Consider the following 27,002-nt stretch of genomic DNA (forward strand, 5'->3'; position numbering starts at 1 on the left):
AATAAAGTCAATTGCTGTCAAGTTCCTCCTTCATTTGCTGATTCTTTGGCTTCTGGTCCTGTTGGATCTTCAATTTACTTTAAAAAAGAAAAAAAAAGAAATCATAGTTAAAGCATTCAGTGTTAACAAAACCTAATCACACATAGCTTAAGGAAGGAGACCGTGTATAAACCTGTATTCATACCAGCTACAAATTATTTCCTTTAGCATCAACATCGGCTCATACACTGCAGCACCATCTCACATTCCCGGTGTTCAGTAAAGAGGGTCTATAATATTCCATGGCAATTGCTCACAAAGGTATGCTGAAATGCCAGTCCTACAAGGTCCCTCTCCCCAATAAAAGATATCACCTCACTCACCTTGTTTCTCTCATATGCCTACAAAGGAGTCCCTCAAACTTTTGCAAATAGCAAGACCATGTTTGGCTAACCCAGGCAAAACCGAAGAGATCACAATACAAAATGTATAAAGTTACCTAAAACAGCTTTAGAGAATTAAAATTAGCACTACAATCGACAGTCTAAAAGGAGGAGCAAGCAAGCTAGAGATAATGAGGTTAGTTCAATCAAGGAGGATGAGGCCCTGTTCTAGCAGTTGAGATGTAAAAACCAAGGGAGGAGAAACTGGTTTTGTAGTTGGCAAGCCATTCACAGTCTTTGTTTAATCCTGAGCTGATGGTGTCAAATTTGCAGATGAAATGAAGCTCAGCAGTTTCTCTTTGAAGTCTGGTCCTGAAGTTTTTTTGCTGCAGGATGGCCACCTTAAGGTCTGCTATAGTGTGGCCAAGGAGGTTGAAGTGTTCTCCTACAGGAACTTTGCCATTGGCTTCAATAGGCTTTGAACCTAGTTCTGAGTCTCCAGGGAGCAGTAGCAATTCCTAGAAAACAACAAGAGCAAAGACCTATAGACAGCGGGTCCGAAAGGGACGGTCACACTCTGGAAAGTCATATGGACAGTTTCCTCCACTTCAGAATGGCAGTGAAAGTGACAAGTCTTCAGAACAGCTGGGGTGGACTATTGTAGCCACTCTTCCAATTTGCCAGGTCACCTGGGCTTTGTTGTCCTGCAGAAAGCAGCCTGTGGCATTCTGGTTTATAAGCAGGCCGGGGGTATCGGATACAGAGCGCAGAGGTAGCAAGAGCAGATTTTGCAGGGGAAGGGACAACCGCTGCAGGGAAACAGGATCTTGGCCGCTGCCTGCCACCTCACCCAAGTTGCATAATGGTGAAATAAAGGGCCCTGGCTCTGGCTCTGTGCCAGGATGAACACTCACTCCGAGCTCATCAATTATGCAGCAGCTCCCTGCGTGCAGGGATTTTTTTTCCCACCGAACAGAGACAAACCTCCTGCCGATGGGGGGAAGTGAATGATAACCCAGGGCTATGCACTGAGTTATGGAGAATGCAACGCTGTGCCTAAAGAGGTGGTGTCTTAATGAGCACACCAGGGATATCGTCTTTTCCTCCCACACCCTGGAAACATGACACATCCTGCACTGGGACTATCCTTTGCCTAGAAGGACCAGGGCAGCTCTCAGATCCTCTCTGTATTTTTCATCCAGGATTCCTATTAGGAACACGCATAAGACTAAGTCCATGATTGGCTAGGCTGGCTCTTTCACTGCTGGAAAATCCCCTATTCTATGCTGGCACACTCTCTTATCCACTCTGTTCGATCCCTTCTCAATTACCTCCTACTATAATGTGAGTCAGATGCCCAGCTTCATTGCAGTCAATGGCAATTTATCCCAGCTGAAGATCTGGCCTTGCCTATGTTTCAGACTCCCCATTACTTTGCTTTGGACCCGATCTGATTTAAGGAGAGTCTGCATTGGTGTGATTAACCCAGAGAAAACACATTAGTAACAGTGATGACCTACAGGTTACTTGAAGAATCAGGGGCTTGTTGCTTTGTTTGTTTTACCTTAAACTTCAGGGACACACACCCAACCCTGGACATGAGAGGGGTTCAGGAAACAAGCCCAGCTGCAGATTTCTTAGCTGACTCCAGCAAAGAGAGATTTCCAGAGGCACAAAGGGGAAGCAGGCACTCCACAGCCCTTTGTGGCTTTGACAATCTCCTCCTAAAACTCCCAATCCACACATCTCTGACCTTTGGAACATCCAAAGCCTAGCCCTCGGTGAGGGGTCTCTGGTCCATATTTACCATTAGCAGCTTAACATTTTCAGCTGATCCTAAGAAAGAAAGCAGGGGAGATTTTAAGAGTCATACGTTCCCCTCCATTTGCTTTATTTTCCTTTAAAAGGATGTTTTCCTGCTTGCTTGTTTTTAGCTGCGGTTGGTTTTACTGTGGGGGGTGGGGTGGGGAGTGTATGCTTTATACCTTAGGGAACACAAAATATTGGTGATATTACTGTTTTATCCAGATGACTTCTTGGGGGACTAAAGAACTGGTTTGGGAGACGTTGCACTCTTTAGATTAAAAGGAGAAGGGATGTGAATTCATTCAAAGAGAATCCATCCCTCCCTCCCAAGTTTGAGCAGAAGCTGGCTTAGAGAGCTATTAAAAATGCACACAGATTTTTTGGCAGTCTGACACACCCCATCCCCCTGCCAATCATGCTTCTTACAGTCTCTTGACCCTTTTGAGGTCATTTCCCTAGTCCACCAGCAAAACCAAAGAAACCCCAGTATTTCTAATGCAAGATCTGAGCAAAAGAAGTTTTTAAATACAACTGATACAAATTAACACACACCCCCTGCCATAAGTCTATAGATGAAGGTGTTAGATTTATCCTTGGTGCCACTCCATTGAGCTCATTGGAATAAATTCAAAGTCCAACCACAGCCAGTTGGATTTATCTTAATCTTTGTTTTAGAACATTAAGGGAAATGAGACCTTTTATTTACTCTTGATTTAGCTTTAGTTTTGTCATCTTGAGCCTTGTAATGGGAAAAAAGCCAGCTAGAAGGAAATAAACTGCATGCTAGAACGACGCTGCAGCCTGACCATGAAAGTCGGAAGAAATTAGAAAGGTCAAAGATTATGTAACAAGGAAAAGCACTAATTAAAACGGTGTGTCAGTTTGACATGACTTGTGACTTGAAAAGAGCACAGATTTAGGAAAAGCATTATTTTTTAAATAGCATGATGAAATAAAACAAGCCCTGATCTAGCAGAGTACTGGGTTTTCTCTTTTTAATTCTGACCTCTTGTTTGAAGGAAAAAGTAAGTCTCCCTGTCCGTGTAATTTTAAACAAGAATCTGGTTCAGGATCCAACAGCTGCTTGGGGTTTGTCAGTGACTCACTGACATTAATCTTTGTCTAAAACTATCATTTTTCCAAACCAGAAAAGTTAGATCAGTCTTCTCACATATGGCCTGGTATCCTAGCTCTTTCTGCCCGGGGTGTCAGCAACAGTGCCAATCATGCTGTGGTTACATGGTTCATAGGAACTGCACACAGGCCATCTTCTATCTTGCAGAAAGATTCTTCTGCTTAAAGAACAGCAGCGGACTTTGAAAGTGTTTAAAATGCTAACCAGCTATCTCCATGGTGTGCACATTCATCTCATTTAAAGTCACTTTCCTTTAGATTAACTTCTCTGTCGCATGATATGGTGGGTGAAATAGCAGCAGCAATTAGAACGACTCCCACGCAGCCTCTCAGAAGTAGGTTAGCAAAGGCAGTTTGTGCAATGCAAGACTTACTGAAGCCAACGAATTGCTTGCGCCTTCACTGTTATTTGCATTAATTAGACTCTAAGGCCACATCTACACTACGGGATAATATCAAATTAGCTAAAATCGGTTTTATAAAACTGATATTATAAATTCGATTTCATGCGGCCACACTAGGCACAGTAATTCGGCGTTGTGCGTCCATGGTCCGTTTCCCTGGATTGCCCTGGCAGACGCCATAGCACGGCAACCATGGAGCCCGTTCAGCTTTTTTTTTTTCCGGCACCGTATGTGTACTGGATGCCGCGGACAGAGAGGCGATACTCCAGCGCTACACAGCAGCATTCACTTGCTTTTGCATGATAGCAGAGATGGTTACCGTCGTTCTGTACCGTCTACTGCCGGAGAAACTGGCAATGAGATGACGGTTATCTCTCCCCCTCTGTACTGTCCGCTGCTATCATGAGTGCCCCTGGCTGAAATCGGCCGGGGCGCAACGCAAAAGCAAAATTGGGATTGACTCACTTGGGACTGAGTCAATCCCTCCCTTATGGTTTCTAAAAATAGAGTCAGTCCTGCCTAGAATAAGGGGCAAGTGTATTAGAGGACCAGTGTATCAGAGCACAGCTGCTCCGTGTCAGTATTCACAGGGGGTGCCCCTGCAACAACCCCACCCGTTGCTTCCCTCCTCCCCCAACCTTCCTGGGCTACCGTGGCAGTGTCCCCCCCCATTTGTGTCATGAAGTTATAAAGAATGCAGGAATAAGAAACAGAGACTTGTTTAGTGAGATAAAATGAGGGGGAGGCAGCTCCCGGGGCTATGACAGTCCAGACAAAATGCGGGGGAGGCAGCCCAGCCCGCTGCTATGACAGTCCAGGCAGTACAGAATCTTTTCTTTACACAGGAAAGGGAGGGGCTGATGAAGCTCAGCCCCCAGTTGCTATGATGAAGACGTTACCAGCCGTTCTGTACCATCTACTGGGAGTAACTGGGAGTCATTCCCATTTTTACCCAGGCCCCCGGCCAGCCTTCCTGAGGCCAGCCAGGAGCACTCACGGGCTGATGGCGACGACGGATATCAGTCATATTGCACCGTCTACCACCGGGGAGGGGAGAGGAGCGGATACTGCTCTTCACTGCTGCAGCATCGCGTCTACCAGCAGCATTCAGTACACATAGGGTGACATTGAAAGAAGTCAAGAAATGATTTCTTTCCCTTTTCTTTCACGTGGTGGTGGGGGGGGAAAGAAACTGAGGAGCTATTCCTGAACCACGCCAGACACTGTGTTTGAACCTACAGACATTGGGAGCTCAGCCAAGAATGCAAATACTTTTCAGAGACTGCTGTGGACTGTGGGATAGCTGGAGTCCTCAGTACCCCCTCCATCCATGAGCGTCCATTTGAGTCTCTGGCTTCCCGTTACGCTTGTCACGCAGCGCTGTGTATCCTGGAGATTTTTTTTCAAACGCTTTGGCATTTCGTGTTCTGTAACGGAGCTCTGATACAACAGATTTGTCTCCCCATACAGCGATCAGATCTAGTATCTCCCGTACGGTCCATGCTGGAGCTCTTTTTGGATTTGAGACTGCATCGCCACCCGTGCTGATCAGAGCTCCACGCTGGGCAAACAGGAAATGTAATTCAAAAGTTCGCGGGGCTTTTCCTGTTTACCTGCCCGCTGCATCCGAGTTCAGATTGCTGTCCAGAGCGGTCAGTGGTGCACTGTGGGATACCGCCCGGAGGCCAATAACGTTCGATTTCCGTCCACACTAACCGTAATCCAATATGTTAATATCGAATTTAGCGCTACTCCTCTCGTCGGGGTGGAGTACATAAATCGATTTAAAGAGCCCTTTATGTCGATATAAAGGGCGTTGTAGTGTGGACGGGTACAGCGTTAAATCGATTTAACGCTCTTTAAATCGATTTAAACGCGTAGTGTAGACCAGGCCTAAAATACTGTTACTCTTGCAGCTAGACTGCAGGTGGAGGTGTAATGAACAGCTGCTGCAGTTACACTGCTTCTTTGTTCTCTTCAATACTGTAATACAGAGGTAATGGTTTGTATGACAGTAGGGCCTTAAGGCAGGATTGAAAGAGGCTGCTCCAGAGACCTTAGACTCTAAATAGACATGACAGACACAGGAAGTGGATGTGCCCAAGGTCACAGAGCAGGTCAGTGATGGAGCTGCGAACAGAGGAGAAGCCAACATAGGGAGTTTGTCTGGGAACAATCCGAGAGGAGCTACGGCGAGTGCTGCATTAGGGGGGCTGTGTTGGGAGCTGGTGGGGTCAATATCTGAGTGTGTGTCTGCTGTGACCATTTGTTTGACTGGAGCTAGTTGCAGGGGCCATTTGACTGGGTGAGAGGTTGTTTGAAAAGTGTGAACTGGGAGTGCTTTGTTCCAGGTGGGCCTTGAGTTGTTGACTGGAGGGAAGGCTTTGAACTGGCGCAACTGCTTTGAACAAGCAGCCTTATAAAAAAGCAGCCAGTTGCGAACCGAGTGAGTAGCCAACAGAGGAGAAGCCAACAGAGGGAGTTCAGCTGGGGGGAGTTCCCATACAGTTTTTGCCTTTTAGGCTTCTGTGAGCAGTAAATACAACATGTGAAGAGGCTCTTAGAAGGAAGACAATATGAAGAGTGAGCTGTTGTGACCTGCACAGGATGTGCCATGCTTGTCTTTCTCCCGAAGGATAGAAGCAACTTTGTCTGTAAGTGCAACCTGGTCTCAATATGGTTAAAGGACTAGAGACCCAAGTATCAATCCTGTGTTCTATCCAGAAAATCTTCATTTTCTCTGATGCAAGTCAGCATTTGGTACTTCAGGCACAGCATGCTGAAGAATCAGAGAGGGCAGTGCAGAATGGGGAAGAAAATTGGCATTATGTGACTTCCAGAAGAAGAAAGAAGAGAACCCATGTACCCCCAATGCAGATAGATGTAAGAAACTGATTTCAGGCTCTCTGCAGAGATACTATGGTGGAGAATGGTTTGGAAAAGTCATCTGAGGGAAGGGATCAGAAGGAGACCCCATCAGCCAGAAGGCATGCTATGCATTGTCCTAGAGATGGGGGTTCCACGACCACCACTCCCAAGAAGAGGAGATGGATGAAGGTGCTCGGGGACTCCCTCCTAAGGGGGACGGAGTCATCCATCTGCTGTCCAGACCGGGAAACTCAAGAAGTGTGCTGCTTGCCTGGAGTTAGAGTTCACAATGTGATGGAGTATATGCAGAGACTGATCAAGCTCTCAGACCGCTACCCCTTCCTACTTCTCCACATGGGCACCAATGATACTGCCAAGAATGACCTTGTACGGGTCACTGCAGACTACATGGCTCTGGGAAGAAGGATAAAGAAGTTTGAGGCACAAGTCATGTTCTCATCCATCCTCCCTGTTGCAGAAAAAGGCCAAGGTAGGGACCATTGAATTGTGGAGGTAAATGCATGGTTTCAGAGAGAGGGCTTTGGATTCTTGGACTATGGGATGTTGTTCCAGGAAGGAGAAATGCTTGGAAGAGAGGGAACAGCATCTTCGGAGGCAGGCTTGATAACCTAGTGAGGAGGGCCTTAAACTAGGTTCACTGGGGGCAGGGGCGGCTCCAGGCACCAGCACGCCAAGCGCGTGCCTGGGGCGGCAAGCCATGGGGGGCACTCTGCTGGTCGTTGTACGGGCGGCAGGCAGGTTGCCTTCAGTGGCATGCCTGCGGCGGGTCTGCTGGTCCCGCAGCTTCGGTGGACCTCCTGCAGGCTGCCACCGAATCCGCAGGACCGGGGACCTCCCGCGGGCAAGCCACCAAAGGCAGCCTGCCTGCCGTGCTTGGGGATGCAAAATACCTAGAGCCGCCCCTGACTGGGGGACAGTGACCTAAGCCCTGAGGTAAGTGGGGAAGTGGGATACTGGGAGGAAACACCAGGAGGAGGGTGCAACAGGGAAGGCCACCTGATTCATACTGAGAAAGTAGGGCAATTGGCTAGTTATCTCAAGTGCCTGTACACAAACACAAGAAGCCTGAGAAACAAGCAGGAAGAATTGAAAGTCCTGGCACAGTCAAGGAACTATGATGTGATTGAAATAACAGAGACTAGGTGGGGTAACTCACATGACTGGAGCACTGTCATGGATGGGTATAAACTGCTCAGGAAGGACAGGCAGGGGAGGAAAGGTGGAGGAGTTGCACTGTATGTAAGAGAGCAGTATGATTGCTCAGAGCTCCAGTATGAAACTGGAGAAAAGCCTGTTGAGAGTCTTTGGGTTAAGTTTAGAGGCAAGAGCAACAAGGGTGATGTCGTGGTGGGTGTCATAGACCACAAGAACAGGAGGATGAGGTAGACGAGGCTTTCTTTGGACAACTAACAGAAGTTTCCAGATCACAGCCCCTGGTTCTGATGGAGCATTTCAATCAATACTGCAGTGCACAGACATCCTGGAAGTTTTTGGAGCGTGTTAGGGACAACTTCCTGGTGCAAGTGCTGGAGGAACCAAGTAGGGGCCGTGCTCCTCTTGGCCTGCTGCTCACAAACAGAGAAGAATTGGTAGGGAAAGTAGAATTGGGTGGCAACCTGGAAAGCAGTGACCATGAGATGGTTGAGTTCAGGATCTGGACAAAAGTAAGAAAGGAGAGCAGCAGAATACGGACCCTGGACATCAGAAAAGCAGACTTTCACTCCCTCAGGGAACTGATGGGCAGGATCCCCTGGAAAGCTAATATGAGGAGAAAAGGAGTCCAGGAACCCTGGCTGTATTTTAAAGAATCCTTATTGAGGGTGCAGGAACAAACCATCCTGATGTGCAGAAAGAACAGCAAATATGGTCGGCGACCAGCTTGGCTTAACAGAGAAATCTTCAGTGAGCTTAAACACAAAAGGAAGCTTACAAGAAGTGGAAACTTGGACAGATGACTAGGGAGGAGTATAAACGTATTGCTCAAGCATGCGGGGGTGTAATCAGGAAGGCCAAAGCACAATTGGAGTTGCAGCTAGCAAGGGATGTGAAGGGTAACAAGAAGGGTTTCTATAGGTATGTTAGCAACAAGAAGGTGGCCAGGGGAAGTGTGGGACCCTTACTGAATGAGGAAGGCAACCTAGTGACAGATGATGTGGAAAAAGCTGAAGTCCTCAATGCCTCGCTCTTCACAGACAAGATCAGGTCCCAGACTGTTACACTGGGCAGCACAGTACTGGGAGGAAGTGAGCAGCCCTCAATGGTGAAAGAACAGATTAAGGACTATTTAGAAAAGCTGGACACATACAAGACCATGGGGCTGAATGCAATGCATCAAAGGACGCTAAGGGACTTGACCGATGTGTTTGCAGAGCCATTGGCCATTATCTTTGAAAACTCGTGGCTATCGAGGGAGGTACTAGACTATTGGAAAAAGGCAAATATAGGGCCAGTCTTTAAAAAATGGAAGAAGGAGAACCCAGGGAACTACAGACCGGTCAGCCTCAAGGAATCCACTTTTAAGCACTTGGAGGAGAGGAAGGTCATCAGGCACAGTCACATGGATTCACCAGGGACAATTCATGCCTGACTAACCTGACTGCCTTTTATGATGAAATAACTGGCTCTGTGGATGAGGGGAAAGTGGTGGACATGATATTCCTTGACTTTAGCAAAGCTTTTGATACCTCTCCCATAGTATTTTTGCCAGCAAGTTAAAGAAGTATGGGCTGGATGAATGGACTGTATGGTGGATAGAAAGCTGGCAAGATTGTCAGGCTCACAGGCAGTGATCAATATCTCAATGTCTAGTTCCCAGCCAGTATCAAGCGGAGTGCCCCAGGAGGAGTGGTAGATATGCTGGAGGGTAGGGATAGGATAAAGTAGTTATCTCGTAGACAGTTGTTGTGTTAATGGGCCAAAAAACCTGATGAGGTTAAAAGCGACAAGTCAGATCCTGCCACTTAGGATGGAGAATCCCATTCACTGTTACAGACTAGGGACCGAATGGCCAGGACAGCAGTTCTGAAGAAAAGGACTAGGTGTTACAGTGGACAAGAAGTGTATATGATCAAACAGTGTGCCTTGTTGCCAAGAAGGCTAACAGCATTTTGGGCGGTATAAGTAGGGATATGCCCAGCAGAACGAGGGACGTGATCATTCCCCTCTATTCAAACCTGGTGAGGCCTCATCTGGGAGTACTCGTGTCCAGTTTTGGGCCCACACTACAAGGAGGATGTATGTAAAATATGGAAAGAGTACTAGCAGAGGCAACAAAAATGATTAGGAGGCGGACCACTGACTTATGAGGAGAGGCTGAGGGAACTGGGATTGTTTAGTCTGCAGAAGAGAAGAATGAGGGAGGATTTGATAGCTGCTTTCAACTACCTGAAAGGGGGTTCCAAAGAGGATTGATCTAGACTATTCTCAGTGGTACCTGATGACAGAATAAGGACTAATGGTCTCAAGTTGCAGTGGGGGAGATTTAGGTTGGATATTAGGAAAAACATTTTCACTCAGAGAGTGGTGAAGCACTGGAAAGGGTTACCTAGGGAGGTGGTGGAATCTCCTTCTTTAGAGGTTTTTAAGGTCAGGCTTGACAAAGACCTGGCTGTGATGATTTAGTTGGGAATTGGTCCTGTTTTGAGCAGGAGGTTGGACTAGATGACCTCCTGAGGTCCCTTCCAACCGTGATATTCTATGATTCTGTGATTCTAGGGGTTGGTTTTCAGGCTGGCTTTGTTCAACATCTTCTTTAATGATCTGGATGATGGGATGGCTTGCACCCTCAGCAAGTTCGTGGATAACACTAAGATGAGGGGAGAGGTAGATATGCTGGAGGGTAGGGATAGAGTCCAGAGTGATGTAGACATATTGGAGGATTGGGCCAAAAGAAATCTTATGAGCTTCAACAAGGATAAGTGCAGAATCCTGCACTTAAGACGGAAGAATCCCATGCATTGCTACAGGCTGGGGACCGACTGGCTAAGCGACAGTTCTGCAGAAAAGAACCCGGCGATTACAGTGAACGAGAAGTTGGATATGAGTCAGCAGTGTGCCCTTGTTGCCAAGAAGGCTAACGGCATGTTGGGCTGCATTAGTAGACGCATTTCCGGCAAATCGAGGGAAGTGATTATTCCCCTCTATTCAGCACTGGTGAGACCACTTCTGGAGTATTGTGTCCAGTTTTGGGCCCCTCACTACAGAAAGGATGTGGAAAATTGGAGAGAGACCAGCAGAGGGCAACGAAAATAATTAGGGAGCTGGGGCACATGACTTATGAGGAAAGGCTGAGGGAACTGGGGTTATTTAGTCTGCAAAAGAAAAGAGTGAGTGGGGATTTGATAGCAGCCTTCAACTAACTGAAGGGGGGTTCCAAAGAGGATGGAGCTAGGCTGTTCTCACTGATGGTAGATGACAGAAGAAGGAATAATGGTCTCAAATTGCAGTGGGGGAGGTCTAGGATGGATATTAGGAAAAACTATTTTGGTAGAAGCAGCAAAGAGTCCTGTGGTACCTTACAGACTAACTGACGTATTGGAGCATGAGCTTTCGTGGGTGAGTACACACTTAGTCCTATTTCACTAGGAGGGTGGTGAAGCACTGGTTGGGTTACCTAGGGAGGTGGTGGAATCTCCATCCTTAGAGGTTAAGGCCTGGCTTGACAAAGACTTGGCTGGGATGATTTAGTTCAGTGGTTCTCAAACTTTTGTACTGGTGACCCCTTTCACACAGCAAGCCTCTGAGCGTAACTCCCCATATATATTAAAAACACTTTTTTTATATATATTTAACGCCATTAGAAATGCTGGATTCAAAGCGGGGTTTGGGGTGGAGGCTGACAGCTTGTGACCTCCCATGTAAGAACCTCATGACCCCCTGAGGGGTTCCGACCCCCAGTTTGAGAACCCCTGATTTAGTTGGAGTTGGTCCTACTTTGAGCACAGGTTGGACTAGATGACCTCATGAGGTCTCTTCCAACCCTAATCTTCTATGATTCCCAGTCCAGTGCTTCAGCCACAAGACCACCCCACAGCTCTAGATTAAGCTTTACGTTAGGCTTTCTTCCTAGAACAGTCTGAATGGCTGCCAAGTTGTACCTATGTGTGTATTTGAATCAAACATGGCTACACAGCAGGAACACAATCACAACTCACCAAGACAGAGATAGCATTTAAGATGTGCCCTCACATGAGACTCCTCAACAAGGGCATGATCCAGAGCCAAAGTCAATTAAAAAGGCCCTAACTATACATGATGTGCTATATTGCTGACAGAAATTTCCCCTGTATCAACCAAGACAGGTTGAGAAAAGTGGTAGAGATGGGAGAGTGCAGGACTGTGAGCACCAGAGTTCATTCTAGCCTACTGAGTCAAGGATTTATTTGTGGAGTTGGTTTTGGGGACGTGGAAGGGGATTAAACCCATAAACATGACACAGTCTCCCCAAAAGCTATCTGATGGCAGTAACCTCCAGTCACTACCTGTCCATGGAGCTATTCAGTCCTGAATGCCTGCCAGGTCCACAGAAAATGTGGGGGGATGAGAGAGGGGGCAATTAAAGAGACAGCCAAACCATTACATTTGGATGAGAGAGCAGACTGGATGGGCTGCAGACAAACTCCATCTTTTCATATAGTTTCTTTGCTTGCTGTGACACTTCAGTCTAGTGTTCATTAGTTATTAGCTCATTTCCACCCTGGATTAGACAGCACATCATGTGAAGGTGTTCCCTTAATTTGGCCGTTGCGTTGTAGAACTGCGAGTATTTCTTTTTACCTGAGTAACACAGCAATAGTGCTGTTTCCTTTCTTGCTTGTCTCATTGGCATTCCCACCAGTAAAGTCTGTACAAGCAGCAGCAAGTCTGGGCGCCTGGGTCCAGACTGGGGCTCGCACTGTACTGCTAAAAATAGCTGCAGATGTTCAAGCTCAGGCAGGAGCTCAGATCCCAGAGCGGGCTTCAGAGCCAGAGCCCAATCATCTACACAGCTATTGTCAGCTCGAGACTGTAGACTCAGGCTCTGAGACTCATTGCCGCGGTCTACTGCTTGTTGTGTAGACATACCCTAAATTCCCAGGACAGGCTGGCTTCCAGCACACTAGTAGCCAAGTCACAGTTTATGGATTCCTATATTCGCAGGAGGTCATTTATTCTAAGCAATCAGCCTCTGAAGTCCCAGGACATACCTTGATAGAAGGCACATTCAAGCAAGTGTATTTACCTGAGTGGGGTTATTTCAATGTGTAGGAGTTGGCTTTACTGGATCGATGCTGAGCTTTATAGCTCTGGCGTCTTCTCCCTGCAGAGAAGGCCTCAGGAGCAAGTTGAGCTTTAGGAAAAGGACATGAAATGTTAGTGGGTCCCTTCAGTATTCTCATGTACAGTTTGAGCAGGACATCCCCCCCAAAGTATCGGAGTAAGGGTTAGGACAGTCAGGGTCCAACCCCATACAGAAAAAGCACATACCGGCTTTTGATGGGGTGAACATCATGATGTACAGACTTGAGGTAAATATGGGAGATCTATACACCATGCTATTAAATATTGGCCTAGCAGGTATAAAGTGTTTTGGACAAAGAATAAATTCATCCAAAAAATGCTATTAGTGAATTCAGTTCAATTTTGGCAAATAGTTTCAACCCAAAACCAATTTTGAAAAGGTTAAATCGACATTCTATTCCAGAATTGTCGAGTTGAATCAACATTCAAAGTATTTTATTCTACCTGAAGGAAGTTTTCAGTTGTTTTTATTTTGTCAAGAAAACCCTGAAAAAAATTCAGCTTTTGAAAGTAAGCTTTTTTACCCCCAGTTCAGCCATTGAACCAAAAAAAAATATCAATTCCTTGCTCAGTTCCAGGGTAAAGGAACACTTGCCCAGGGAAGCTTGGAAAGAGATTGTGCTGGTGGGCCAGTCTCACCACTGCCTGAGATTGCTCCTCTCTCCTCACTCTCGGAATGACATGCCCTCCCATCCTTGTGAAAGCTAGCGACAGTCTGGTCCTGCACTTGGTTGCATCGCTATCATTCCAAATTGGCCACTCCCTCAAGTTATGCTTCCCTATCTCATTCCCACCTTGGATCAGTAAGTCAGGGTATTTTTTACCCCACTCCAATCAGAGCATTCACCCTAGCCTCATTGCCTCAAGAATTCAAAGCACCTACGCCTGGGTTAGGGTGGTTATATGGTAGTTAAGGGGGTAAGAGAAATCTTGTCTTTTAGGCTGCCAACGATAAGCATCAAACCTCTGAGTGACGAAGAGTCAATCACCCAGATTACTTACCTTCGTTGCGACTGTCACCCCTTCTGTTTGGGGCCATCATTTCCATGAACATCATCTAAAAGGCAAGACATCTTTAAAAGGCATATATCCTGAGCTGTCAAAGGAAGCAGCAGTCAAAGGCAGCCTTTTGGATTTGCTATGATTTTATCTCATTTAAAATAACTCCATTTGGGAAAAACATCACTGAACCAGCCTAAGGAAATATGAGTACTGAAAAAGGGACAGCCAGTCCAAGGGGAAACTGGCTTGGTAGCCCTGGCTGGCATGCAGGGAAATCACCTTTAAAATGGGACCCTGAAAATAGAAGCTCCCCTCAACCCCCCGGGCAAATCAAGAGGAGTTTTTCAAAGGTATCCCGTTGTTAATTGGAGCCTCTGAAACCAATGAGATTAGGGACCTTGGCTTGGAGCCTTTGGGGTTTCCTAAAAACCTTAACAGTTTATACCAGTCACTCTCTTCCTGCCTGCCAGTAGCATCACATGGCCATAAGCCTGATCTTGCCCCCCTGAAGTCACTGGGAATTTTGTTGGAAGACGACTGATCCCCAGGCCATTTATGGTAACAAACATATGGCCAGAGAAATTCTCCATTCCAAGCCAGCTTCTCTGATGCTGTGCAACACTTCCAACCAACGCCACCCGTAAGCAAGCAGGAATTCTCCCCTCTCCTGTTGCTACAGAGACAGGTGCTCTGTGGTTCTAACTGACTTCACTGGGGCCCAGGCTGGCCCTTCAGTCAATCCATGACAAGACTGCCTCACCCTGGTTTGTCTAAGATAGTGTGACCGGGAAGGACAGGATGAAGGTGCCCCCTCATCCCACTCCCAACACCTATTCACAACATGCCGGGCTGGGAACTCCTGATTTAAACCATAACCTCCAAAGGCAGATTTGCAAGGCACCTTTTGCAGAAAGAAACTTATTTCCCTTTTTCTCCGGTATCACCTTTTTCTCTGGTATCACTTCCCTTTGGCTTTTTATGCTCCATGAATACTATAGCAACTGTGTTTCTTGACAGGAACAATGGCTGCAAATGACAATTTTAAATGACTGTTGAAGAGTATTCACCAAAAGGATTCTACTCCAAAAAGTGAGTATTTACACTGAAACCCTACTGTAGGAGTCATGTTAGTCAGGGAACAGAACCAATGTTCCAAATTTACCACATAGCTTGAATTTTAAACACTCAAATTGCACTGCTTCCATGCTACAGATTGTGAATTCCTAGAACGTATTGTCCGAACAGTTTGGAATAGGGACTGAACACAAGAACGTCACAAGCTATTCTGACAAATTAAAGATGCTGACGTTTGAATCTTATTTGCTCCAAGTTATTCATTGCACTCTAACATTTAACCAATGGAACTGTAGAGAGGTTTGGCCCTGTCTGGGGCAGCAAGGAACCTGACCGCCTCGCTACGTCCGTCGGGTTATTTTGGGGGAACTAGCCTGGCCATGGGGTTTCATGGCATGGCAACAGTAGAGACCAACAAACAGCTCGATTCCGCAGACCCAGGGCAGCGCAGACCTAGTTCAGGGCAGCGCAGTCGAGAGTCTCTGGCTCTGGCCCTTATGCAGGGGCTGAGCAAACAAATGAGTTCAGGAGGCCCAGGCCCTGGATCCGAAGGACCTTGGAGATGGGGAGACTGACACCCGCACGTTGGGTGGCAGGGAGGATGCAGGCCCACCCACTCCACTGCGTCCCAAACCAGGGCCCTAGCAGCAGCAGACGACCCACTGCTGCGTCAGTGGGGAACCTGACCACAACACACTGACATTGGCCCTGGATGTGCTGAAGCCAGACTGGGGTTGGCTGCCCCCCGGGCTACTTCCGACCTCCCCCTCTAGAGGTACTTGCGTCTGGACAGTGTCCTCCAAGGAATCGAGCACCTTGGGCTCTTCAGAGTACCTGGCGAGTAGTAGGCTTGGCAGCTCCTCGGGGTAGCTTGCCACAGGCAGGCTTAGCTCTCCAGAGCCTGGTCAGCAACCGGCCTCGGCTGGTCTGGCCAGTCCTCAGGTCAGTCGCAAGATGCAGGAGTCGCCCCACTGGGAGCTAGGCCACAAGCGTCTGGCTTCTCCGGTGGCTGGGCCTCTAGTGAGCTCTGGGGTTGGGTTTTTGTACTTCCTGTCCTGCGCCCTGACCTCTGGGGGGCAGGAGCAAGCTACACTGGCACCGCCCACTTTGGCGTCCGGAGGGGCTCGTCCCTCTCCGGGGTGGCGGGGAACCAGACCATCTCGCTACAGGCACAAGATATCCCCATCCTCTGGCACTATAAACTTTTGCCTGAAATGCAAACTTCATTTCTGAATATAATTATTGGGCACAACTTTAAACACCATGACAATTAACAAGAAACAAAATGATGCAAAATGTTCGTACACCAAATGTAACAAAAACAGAAAAGCAAGGTACAGAATGAGTTATACCCAGAAAGGGACATAAAACACAATAAGGGCTTGTCTGTACTTAAAGTGCTTCAGCAGCATAGCTAGGAATTCTCCCATCAGCCTAGCTCTGTCTACACTGGGTTTAGATCGGTTTAACTGCATCACTAAGGAGTGTGGATTTTTCACATTCCTGAGCCACGTAGTTATACCAACCTAATTTCCTCACGTAGACCAGTCCTAAGAAAAGGTTCTGTAAATACACAGGAACAAGAGAAAGACAAAGGTGAACGTAGCTCTGCTACTAAGTGGGCAAGGATAGCTAATAATAGAGGACATCAAGAGGCCTTAGGTGTTTCATGCCTATGTTGCTTCAGTCTTCACTAAAAAGACTTAATTGTGACCAGAAGCTTAACAACTAAACAAGATGGAAGGAACACAAGCCAGGATAAGGAAAGAACAGATTAAAGAATATATAGGCAAGTTAGATGTTTTCCAGTCGGCAGGGCCTGACACAACCCACTGTAAGGTACTTCTGGAACTAGCTGATGCAATCAGAACCATTGGCGATTGTCTTCGTGAATTCAAAAAGGATGGATGAGATCCCAGAGAACTGGAGAAGAGCAAACATAGTATCTATCTTTAAAAGGGGGGATAAATATGATCTGATCAGCCTAACTATGATACCTGCAAGGTTACTTGAACAAATATTAATTTAACAATCAATTTGTAAGCACCGAGAGGCTGATAGAGTAATAAAGAATAGCCAGCATGAATTTGTCAAGAACAAATCATGCCAACCTAATTTCCTTTGGCCTAGTGGATGGCCGGGAAGCAGTAGACAGGATATATATTGATTTTAATAAGGCTTTTGACAAAGTCCCCCATGACAGTCTCATAAACAAGCAGGGATAGTGTGGCCTAGATGAAATGGCTGCCAGGTGGGTGGCACAACTGGTTGAAGAACAGTACTGAAAGAGTAGTTATCTATGGTTCACTGTCAAACTGGGAGGATGCCTCTAGTGGAGTCTTGCAGGGGTCCGTCCAGGTCTAGTACTGTTCAATATTTTTGTTAAAGACTAGGATAATGGAGTGGAGAGCATCTTATAAAATTTGTGGGGGACACCAGCCTATAAGGGGCTGTGAGCACACTGGAGTACAAGATTAGAATTCAAAACAGCCTAGACAAATTGGGGAATCGATCTGAAATCAACAGGATGAAATTCAATAAAGACTAGTGCAAAGTACTACAGTTTGGGGTGGGGGAATCAAATGTACAACTACAAAATGGGGAATGACTGGGTAGGTGGTAGTACTATTGAAAATGATCTGGGGGTTATAGTGGGTCACAAATTGCATATGAGTCAGTATGATGCAGTCTCAGAAAAAGCTAATATTCTAGGGTGTATTAACAGGAGTGCTGTAAGACACAGGAGATAACCACTGCTCTGCTCAGCGCTGGTGAGGCCTCGACTGGAGTATTGTGTCCAGTTTTGGGCACCACACTTTAGAAAAGATGTGGACAAACTGGAGAGAGTCCAGAGAAGAACAACCGAAGTGATAAGAGGTTTGGAAACCCTGACCTATGAGTAGGCTTGGCTGAGTTCGAAATTAAAAAAACCTATGGATAATCTCAATGTTTATTTTTAAGCATTTTTTGTATTTTTATTTATTTAAATGTTCACAGTTGCAGGAAATTATGGGGGAATCAGACAATGCCTGGTTAAAGATAGTAGACAGATATAAAAAGTTAAAGCTTTGTCATAGTTTAAACACAAATCGCCAATCTCACATGTCAAAATACACAACTAAGAAATTCTGAAGCAGCATTTTTTTTTTACTTTGCCTATCTGTACATTTTGATTATTATTGATGGAAATGTTTTTTGTCAGTTTGTGTGTAGCCAATGAAATTGACATTTACCAACAAAAATCTAATCCTTCCAAGCCTACCTATGAGGAAAGGTTTAAAAAACCTGATCATGTCTAGTACTGAGCAAGAGAGACTGGGGTGGAGGAGAGGGGAGAGGACCTGATGACAGCCTTCAAATGTGTTAAGGGCTGTTATAAAGAAGACGATGACCAATTGCTTTCTGTCTTCACTGAAGGTAGGACAAGATATAATGAGTTTAATCTGCAGCAAGGAAGATTTCGATTAGATTTTAGGAAAACTTTAGGGATGGACTAGATAGGGCTCTTCCCCCCAGACATTCCTGTAATTCTCTGACACCAAACAGAACTCAGCTGCTTTCTTGCTTTGTTACAATCTGGAAATACAGGAACATGTTTGTCCAACAGTGGGAAAACTGGCACCCAAAAGAACCTGGTTTTGCATCAAAGTCTTTGAAAATGTGCACATTTGCATGGTTTTGAAACAGCCAGGTGGAGCGCAGTGATTTTGATCCAATTTTTTACTCAAGTCTGGGAATCGAGTGAGGCAGATCAAACCCAAAGAAGGATGTGGAACAGTTTCCAGAGTGAAGGTGCTTTAGTTATAACATGAAGTGCTTGGACTACTGATGACTTGATCAGCAAAACAGAAGTGTAGGTGAATAAATTGTATTTGTTTCTGACTATTAGAGCTGCATATCTGCATCTCTATGTTCATGCCTACAAACACTATGCAAGACAATGTAGAATTAGTGTCAACGTCTGCAACTCAAGTTTTCTCAAGGCATCCATCAGGGAAAACCAAAGATCCCAGTTGATCTGGGGTGATGCATGAGACAAAATAGCCAAGTTCCAGATCTGGAGAGGGCAACAGAGCCGTTGGGAGAGGCAGTATTTGTTCTTTGCTGGCAGTGTGCTGAAGGGCTGTTTTCCCCCCTAAAGCGATCACCATGTTGGTCTCTATCATTCAGTGCTTCAGTGGAACGATCTATGAAGGCAGGGTGTCTTCAGATATGCATATGCAACTCCTAGTCAGGGTAGTGGAAGCCGAGCCCATGTGCATCAGAGGCGGAATATTCCTTAAGACGAAGCTGCATGGCAAAAGCAAATTTTCCGATTGCTTACCTCCTCGCTGCTTGAGGATTCTGAGCTGGACCCATCCTGGCTGCAGTAAACTGCCAAGTTCTGTATCTCCTCTTCAGAGACCCGCACTGTACTTCTGCAGAAGGCCGTTTGCTGTAATAGATCAAAATAGAGTTCACCCATACAGCTATGGAGACTATGGCATAAGCCTCCTGGAACTGTCTGGAGAACGAGTTTCAATCAAAAGTCATGCAGCCTTTTGATAGCCAGCTACCAAAGGCAGGGACCTGAGAGAGCACATTGTTCACAACCATGGATTAGCCTTTGGTTCTGGTGTTCCAGCAAAACTTATTTGTGGCAGTTCAGTGTAGTCACCAGTCTCTGGAGTCTTTCCATTTTTGAACTGGGCATATCTGGCTTTCGTGCTCCTGAAAGACATCATCCCCACACCCTGGAGACTGTTGCCCTCTGCCCAACCACGAATAGGTGCAGCATGAACAGTGCTAAGGTGAGGTGCCTCACACCTTGCTTCCCCAGTGTTCCTCAGCCCCACAGAAGGAACTCCTCCAGGACAGGGAGAACATCAGTCCCTTCTGATCCACCCAATAATTTAGTCTTCTGAAAGCTATAGTGTTTTGGTCTAATTCTGGTTGTTTGGCTCGGTGGTGTTTATGACCAGTCATACAGGTGGTCAGACTTGATGATCTGGTAGGCCCTTCTGACTTTAAATTCTATGACCATTTACATTTCAGAGGCACTTTTCATCCCTTTGGTTCTCTGAGGGTTTGGCTACATTTGCAGGTGTGCAGTGCTGCACTTAAAGCTGTCTTTGTACAGCTGTGTAGGGAAAGCGTTGCAGTGTGGCCACACTGACAGCTACCAGTGCTGCAGTGTGGCCACATTTGCAGCAGTTGCAGCAGTTTTGGGAGTGGTGCATTATGGGCAGCTATCCCAGCATTCAAAAGATGGGGGTGGGGTGGAGTGTGACAGGCAGCGTGGGGGAGACAGAGAGAGTGGATTTTTGGAGCTGACACTGTGTCAGCTCCCTGCCTTGCAAGTTCTAAGGACTTGAAGATACACAGCACCAACCTTCAATCATCTTAAAAGTTTCAACCCCTTCCCCCACCACTCTCTCATTCACTAAATGCAAACAGCCTTCAGACCAGATAAGCAGCTGCTCCAAAACGGACCTCCCCATCCCCCCTCCGGGCTGCTTCTCTCCTCAAGCAAACATTAGCTGTGGACATTCATCCCCCTCTGCTCGAGCAAACAGTAGCTGTGTTTGTTTTTTAGATAAGCAGCTCCCGGAGCCCGGAGTTCACAACAAAACAAACAGAGGCATCACAACAAAACAAAGAGTGTTATCTTTACTTAAAAAGCATTATGGGAAGGTTCCGGAGGTCAGTTACAGCGTAGTAAGATTAATCACTGTTTACACTGGCACCCCAGCGCTGCAAGAGCAGCGCTGTTCTCTTTATTCCTCTCATCAAGGTGGAGTACATGCAGCGCTGTAGCCAGGGAGATACAGCGCTGTATGTGCCTTGCCAGTGTGGACGGGGAGTAAGTTACAGCGCTGTAAAGCCACTACCAGCGCTGTAACTCTCAAATGTAGCCAAGCCCTGAGATTGCAGATGGGGAGCCATACGGTGCTGAGCCGGTGATAGTCCCTTTTTTTTTTTTTAAATTACTTCTTTAATCACCAGACTGGAGGCTTTAATGATTAAGCAGTAGTTTCACACAGACTGAAGCACAACACCTATTTTAGGTGATGGGGTACTGCAGGATTGCCCTTAGCTCCCTCTGGTGATATTTTGATATTGTACTTTCATACTTTTGCACATTTATTAGGATAGCCTGTAAGCAACACAAAGCAGAGAAGACAGTTCAAAATTCCTGTTCCCTCACTTGGGGGAACTATCCTGTACTTCACCTGACTGAGCTGAATAAGGACACAATCACAGATATAAGGACACAATCACAGACATCTGACGAAGTGGGTATTCACCCACGAAAGCTCATGCTCCAAAACGTCTGTTAGTCTAAAAGGTGCCACAGGATTCTCTGCTGCTTTTACAGATCCAGACTAACACGGCTACCCCTCTGATACTAATCACAGACATAGTAATACGTGCAATACGCACATGCAACAAATTCAGCCACTGGATAGGGACTCCCCTAAATGATAAAATCCACTGACTAGTTGCCAATGGACTTGAGTGTGGCCCAGTGATGGACTTCAGTTGGCCTGTTAACAAGCGTTGCCTGATAGAGGACTCAGGAAGTCCTACGGGCTGCTCTGCTCTATGCCAGGGAACAGGTCACCATATAGCACAGCTCAGGAGCGGGAGACTATGTACAGAGGTTTCTTTAAGCCACATTTCCTTCCTCCCATCCTGGGGCTAGCTGGTTGAGTGACTATCAGATAAGCATTGGTTTTTACTGAATCCTAAATATCCTCAAACAGCTTGGTTTTCATGTTATGCTCATCCAGGTAGCAGACCAGCTACATGGGGGACTACCCTGGGAAGCAGGGCGGACTTGGACATCATGGTGGACAGTCAGCTGAACTTGAGCTTCCAGAGTGATAGCATGGCCCAAAGGGTTGATGTGATCCTTGGGATGTATAAACAGGGGAATCTTGAGTAGGAGTAGAGAAGTTATATTCTCTCTATATTTGCCACTGGTATGACTGCTACTGGAATCCTGTGTCCAGTTCTGTCATCTCTAATTTCTCAAAATCCTTCGGGAATTGTTGAGGATTCAGAAAAGAGCCATGAGAATGATTAAAGGACTGGAAAACTCAAGGAGCTCAATCAGAAGGTTAAGGGATGACTTGGTCAGCATTGAAGTACTTACACAGGTAATGGACATTTGATAACAGAGGGCTCCTCAGTCTAGTTGACAAAAGATACAACAACATCCAATGCCTGGAAGTTGAAACTACATCAATTCAGACAAGAAAAAAGAGGCGTCTCTCAACAGTGAGGAGAATTAACCATCGGAACAATTTACGAAGGGTTGTGCTAGATTCTCCATCACAGGCAATTTTTAAATCAAGCTTGGCTGCTTTTCTAAAAGATCTGCTCTAGTTAAAACAGGAATTAATTCAGGGAAGTTTTCTGGCCTGGGTTCCACTCACAAGGAGTCATTCTCAGTGATTACAATGGTCCCTTCTGGCCTGGGAATTTATGCATATGCTCATTGTGGAGAGGAAGATGCAGGAGCAATTTTTCAGTTGGGTATTTTTTGCTGTGAAAAAAACATCTTAACTACACCTGTGTTGTTAAGTGAGGCAAAGTAAAATAATGAAGATGGGCTTGGTCTGGTCCTTTCTAATGTGGCCTGGAATCCCCTTCTTTCTCCCACCCTGTGCATGTTGAGCAGGGAGGAGTCTAGAGCAGGTTATGTATTGTGGCCAGTCCTCAAATGTCATTTATTTAATGCTTCAAGCCAAGTATTTGCTTAGCAAAGGCCTTGAATAATCAGCACAAAAGCAGACAGATTCCCAGGCCACATTCAATCACACAGAGGTGTTCTCCATGCTAGGAGACCCGGCATGCTTACCACATAGCGTCCCACTCTGAAGTCACACAAGGACGGATCCTTCTCTGAATCTTTAGTGCAGGTGGTTTCTCGAACAATGAAGTCCAGCACTATACTGTAGTCATTGTTATCCAACAGGTCAACCTGTATAAGAAGGAAAGGCCAATAGCATGTGTGATCGCTGCTTGAGGGTTTTTTCTCAGTGTAAAGTATACAGTACCATTGCCTCGTTCCCAAACCGTGGCAGAAATCAGGGCCTTGAGAGTCAGTAGCCCATTGGGAGCAGAACACCAGGGACTCGGTCATGGTATTTTCTTGTGGACATTTTGTAAATAAACCAGTTACACCATATCTTATTTCCTTGGTAAAAGCTTCACACTAGCAACTCCTCCTGCAGAAGCCTCAGGTAAAGCATGATGGCCTCAAGCAGCACCTGCCATGAGTGACTCTCTATGATCTCTTGCCAGTGTAAACTGCTTAATTAAACAGTTCCCTTTCTGCCGGAGTCCTGGAATTTTACACCTGGTGCACCCCAGTAGATCACCGATCTTCTTCTGGGAGTATATGGGCTTTGAAAGAGTCTGGGCATCAGCTCTCCTGTGTGGCTGCTTTGCCATCCAAAAGGAACCTTGGAGCTCTAAGGCTGGGGTGGCCACCTTGTGGCTCCGGAGCCACATGTGGCTCTTCAGAAGTTAATATGTGGCTCCTTGTATAGGCACTGACTCTGGGGCTGGAGCTACAGGTGCCAACTTTCCAATGTGTGGGGGGGTGCTCACTACTCAACCCCTGGCTCTGCCCCAGGCCCTGCCCCCATTCCACCCCTTCCCACCACCTCCCCTGAGCCTGCCATGCCCTTGCTCCTCCCCCTCCTCTCCAGAGCCTCCCGCACACCACAAAACAGCTGATCTGGGGGTGTGGGGAAGGAAGGGGAGGCGCTGATTGGCAGGGCTGCCAGTGGGTAGGAGGTACTGGGAGGGGGAAGCTGACGGGAGGCTGCTGACGTATTACTGTGGCTCTTTTTGGCAATGTACATTGGTAAATTCTGGCTCCTTCTCCGGCTCAGGTTGGGCACTCCTGCTCTAAGGGCTAACACTGGAAACTCACATTGTCTCCCTAATGAGAGAGGCAGATTGGTTATGCATCACACACACACACACACACACACACACACACACACACACACACACACACACACACACACACACACACAACACACACACACACACACACACACAACACACACACACACACACACACACACACACACACACACGCATCAGCACCTTTCAGCCAACAGCAAGCTACTGTTGAATTGCAGTTCTGGCCTTATGTGTTGTAAACAGTTCCAACCAATGAACTGTCAAGGGTGGAGAATCACAGACAGTGCCGGTTAACCTGTATCTACATTGTTAACTAACCTTATTTATGAGGAATCTGTTGTTCATAAGTAGATAGGTAAGGGTTAATTTCTTTTTACCTGTAAAGGGTGAACAAAGGGGAACTAAACCCCTGACCAGAGGACCATCAGAGAACTGGATTTTTTTAAAAGTCAGGGGCGGGAATTTGTGTACTCAGGGTCTTTTGTTGTTTCCTCAGCTGTGGGTAAACAACTTTGTTCTAACTCCATCTTATCTCAAATATTCTACTAAAAGTCTGTAAGTACAAAAGAAAACAAAGTAATAGGCTGTTATTGGCTTTGTGTGTATTTACTGGGTGTTGATTGCTGGATTGATTGAATTGGCTATTTTTAAATCAAACTGGTTATTCACTTTCCTTATAGCAAGAGCCTTGTATTGATCTTTTAATGCAGTATTATTGTTTCTGTATTTTCTTTCTTTTATATAAAGTTTCTTTTTTAAAATTTGTGGAAGTTTGCTTTCCTAGTGAGGAAAGGGGAAAGAATTTTTGTGCCAAGAGCTCTGTTACATCGGTGACAGGCTAAGGGGGGGGGAAGGGAAAAGCCCAGGCTGTGGGTCATTTTCCTATCGTCCCAGGGCGGGAACAGGCTACAGGAAAGAGAGAAAGAAATCACTTTAGTTTCCCTGTGTTTGAAACTGTCTCTTTGGAGAGAAAGGAGGACAAGGTTTCTTGGTATCTGTGATGTTAAAGGAGATTGCATCAAATCCCTCAAGTGGCTCAGAAGCAGGACCCCAGAGAGAGGATAGGGAGGGGGGATTTTCCCTTCGACGTAGACTCAGATTTCTGAGTCGTGGGGGTCTTCCCAAAGGAAGTTGGGGAGGCCACAGAGGGGGTCCCCCTAGTAATATGTGGAACCCAGGCTGATAAGAGCCTAAATCTTATCTGGTGGCAGAGAAGTAAAATCCAAGCTGGTAGTGAGCTTGGGGGAGTTTCAGGTAAGCACCCAGATTTTGGACGCTAAAGTCCAGATTTGGGACAGACGTTTACCACTGCTAGTACCTCATATGTGAACTCTAAGGTTCAGATTGAGGAATTATACTAGGACATCTGTTACACCAAAAAACCCCAAGGATGATTGCGTTAGGAAAAAAGCTCCCTATTGAGCTAAAAGGAAATCTTTCCTGGGTTTCCTCTTTCAGTCATTATTCCTGCGATTGCAACTTACCTTTCACCCCATGGTTTATTCATGCCCAGCTAGGTTATAAGTCTGTCATCTCATTATTTTAGCGTATAAATGTCACAGAAGCTGTGTAACAATCACTTTCCAAAGTGAGACCCTTAAAAAGAGTGTCTGTATAGTGCCTAGCACCTTGGGGCCAAATCTGGTTGTTGCCTCTTGACACTACTCACAATATAGGCGTTCAATAATAATACGATTACCAGAACAGGTGCTGAGTAGTACTGTCCAGCAGGAAACATGACAAACTTTAAAGATTGGTAGGTTCATTTGCAGTTATATGTACTAAGGTATTCTCTCCTCTTCTTCCCATTCCTATTGGCTTTTCAGACCCAGTGAATCTCCCTTTCACTTTCAGCACCTTATTTTCCAACCTTGATACCTGCAATATTTCCTAGCTAGATTTATTACAGCAGGAACTATTGGACCACTCATCACGCAGCACTAGGTACATTCCAAGTTCAAAGTTTAGGAACAGTGGGGCTTTGGGTTTGTCTGGGAATGCAAACCTCTTAATTTTATATTGAAATGCAGTAGTTACAGCATATGTCACTGGTGCGGGGTGGAGGGTGACAGTCACATTTGGGTTCTTGCTTTTCAGAAAGTCCATTGTGGAATAACAATTGAGCATAAGAAACTTGAGCCTGTTAAAGCAATTTTCTGAGGAAGCTGTAGATACTGAAGGCAGCTAGTGCCAGCTACACATGACCAGTAGAATTGCTGCCATGATACTACATACAGATTGAATATGTTTAGACTGCGTGAATGGTGAACGTAAGTGATAAGGACAAGTGCATCTAGTAAATATTATAAACGCTGGCCAAGAAACATTCAACTGAGCCACATTACAATGCACCCAAAACTGGAGAGCACTTTTCTAGAGCTAACTGAAAATGCTAATTATTTTTCTGTGGAAGATTTTGAAAATGTTGTTTTTCCTTGAAGTGTCCCTCAAAAAAACAAACAAAAACCCCTCAAAACCATGTTTTTTATGGCAAATGAAAAGCTGAAAACTGACATATTTTGGTTTTCCAAAAACCATGATTTTAGTTTTTGAAAACCCTGACTGAATGCCCAAGAAAAAAAATCACTTTTTTTTTTGAAGAAAATTAGCACATTCCAAACCAAAAGAAAATTGGTTGATGTTTCCTAGTTTTTCCCCACCACAAACATGTTTCAGTGACATTCTTTTGACCAGCTCCACACTCACCCCTCTAACATAGCTCCTGACGACGCCAAACAGGGCTGGCCATTGTGATCTAGAATTCACTCTTCCAATGGAGGCACGCAGAGCTGCTTCCGCAATGGATGGTTCATAGTCATACACCGGCAACCCTGACACCAACATATCACAGGCCGATTAACACAAGCATTGGTTATTCATCCAGGAAGAATGGATGCTCTTCCTGTTTAGAGGAACTTACCAGAACAAGCCCAAACACTCATCACAATGGCAAAAATGAATAAGGTCTTCATGGTTTCTCTTCTGGAAAACTTAACTTTCCATCTCAGCTTTCCAGCATATATTTCTCTGCCTTTATATAATGCAACCTTGATACTCCGTCTGACCTTCTGATGTCAGAGCTTAGCTACAAACATTGCACTTTAAACAGAAAGGATTGATCTAATGG

The 27,002-nt window shown here is 45.9% G+C and overlaps 1 protein-coding gene across 1 annotated transcript; it reads right to left on the minus strand.

Moving 5' to 3' along the window:
- On the minus strand, window positions 1-26,847 carry SPP2 (secreted phosphoprotein 2). Its single transcript, XM_032771510.2, has 7 exons — window positions 26,796-26,847; window positions 26,582-26,706; window positions 22,797-22,919; window positions 19,275-19,385; window positions 13,877-13,931; window positions 12,816-12,923; window positions 1-77 (listed from the first exon to the last, which is right to left on the minus strand). The coding sequence occupies exons 1-6, from the start codon at window positions 26,845-26,847 to the stop codon at window positions 12,826-12,828; spliced, it is 564 nt and encodes a 187-aa protein (XP_032627401.2). The 3' UTR covers window positions 1-77; window positions 12,816-12,825.
- Window positions 26,848-27,002: the final 155 nt, after the last annotated feature.

This window comes from Chelonoidis abingdonii, chromosome 10 (assembly GCF_003597395.2).
Source record: "Chelonoidis abingdonii isolate Lonesome George chromosome 10, CheloAbing_2.0, whole genome shotgun sequence".
NCBI classification, from domain to species: domain Eukaryota; kingdom Metazoa; phylum Chordata; order Testudines; family Testudinidae; genus Chelonoidis; species Chelonoidis abingdonii.

Coding starts and splice junctions, on each gene's coding strand:
- SPP2 (XM_032771510.2), bottom strand. CDS start 26,847: ATGAAGACCTTATTCATTTTTGCCATTGTGATGAGTGTTTGGGCTTGT. Junction 22,920..26,581: donor TCAGGAGCTATGTTAGAGGG/GTGAGTGTGGAG, acceptor CTTCTTATACAG/GTTGACCTGTTGGATAACAA. Junction 19,386..22,796: donor TCAGAGTGGGACGCTATGTG/GTAAGCATGCCG, acceptor GATCTATTACAG/CAAACGGCCTTCTGCAGAAG.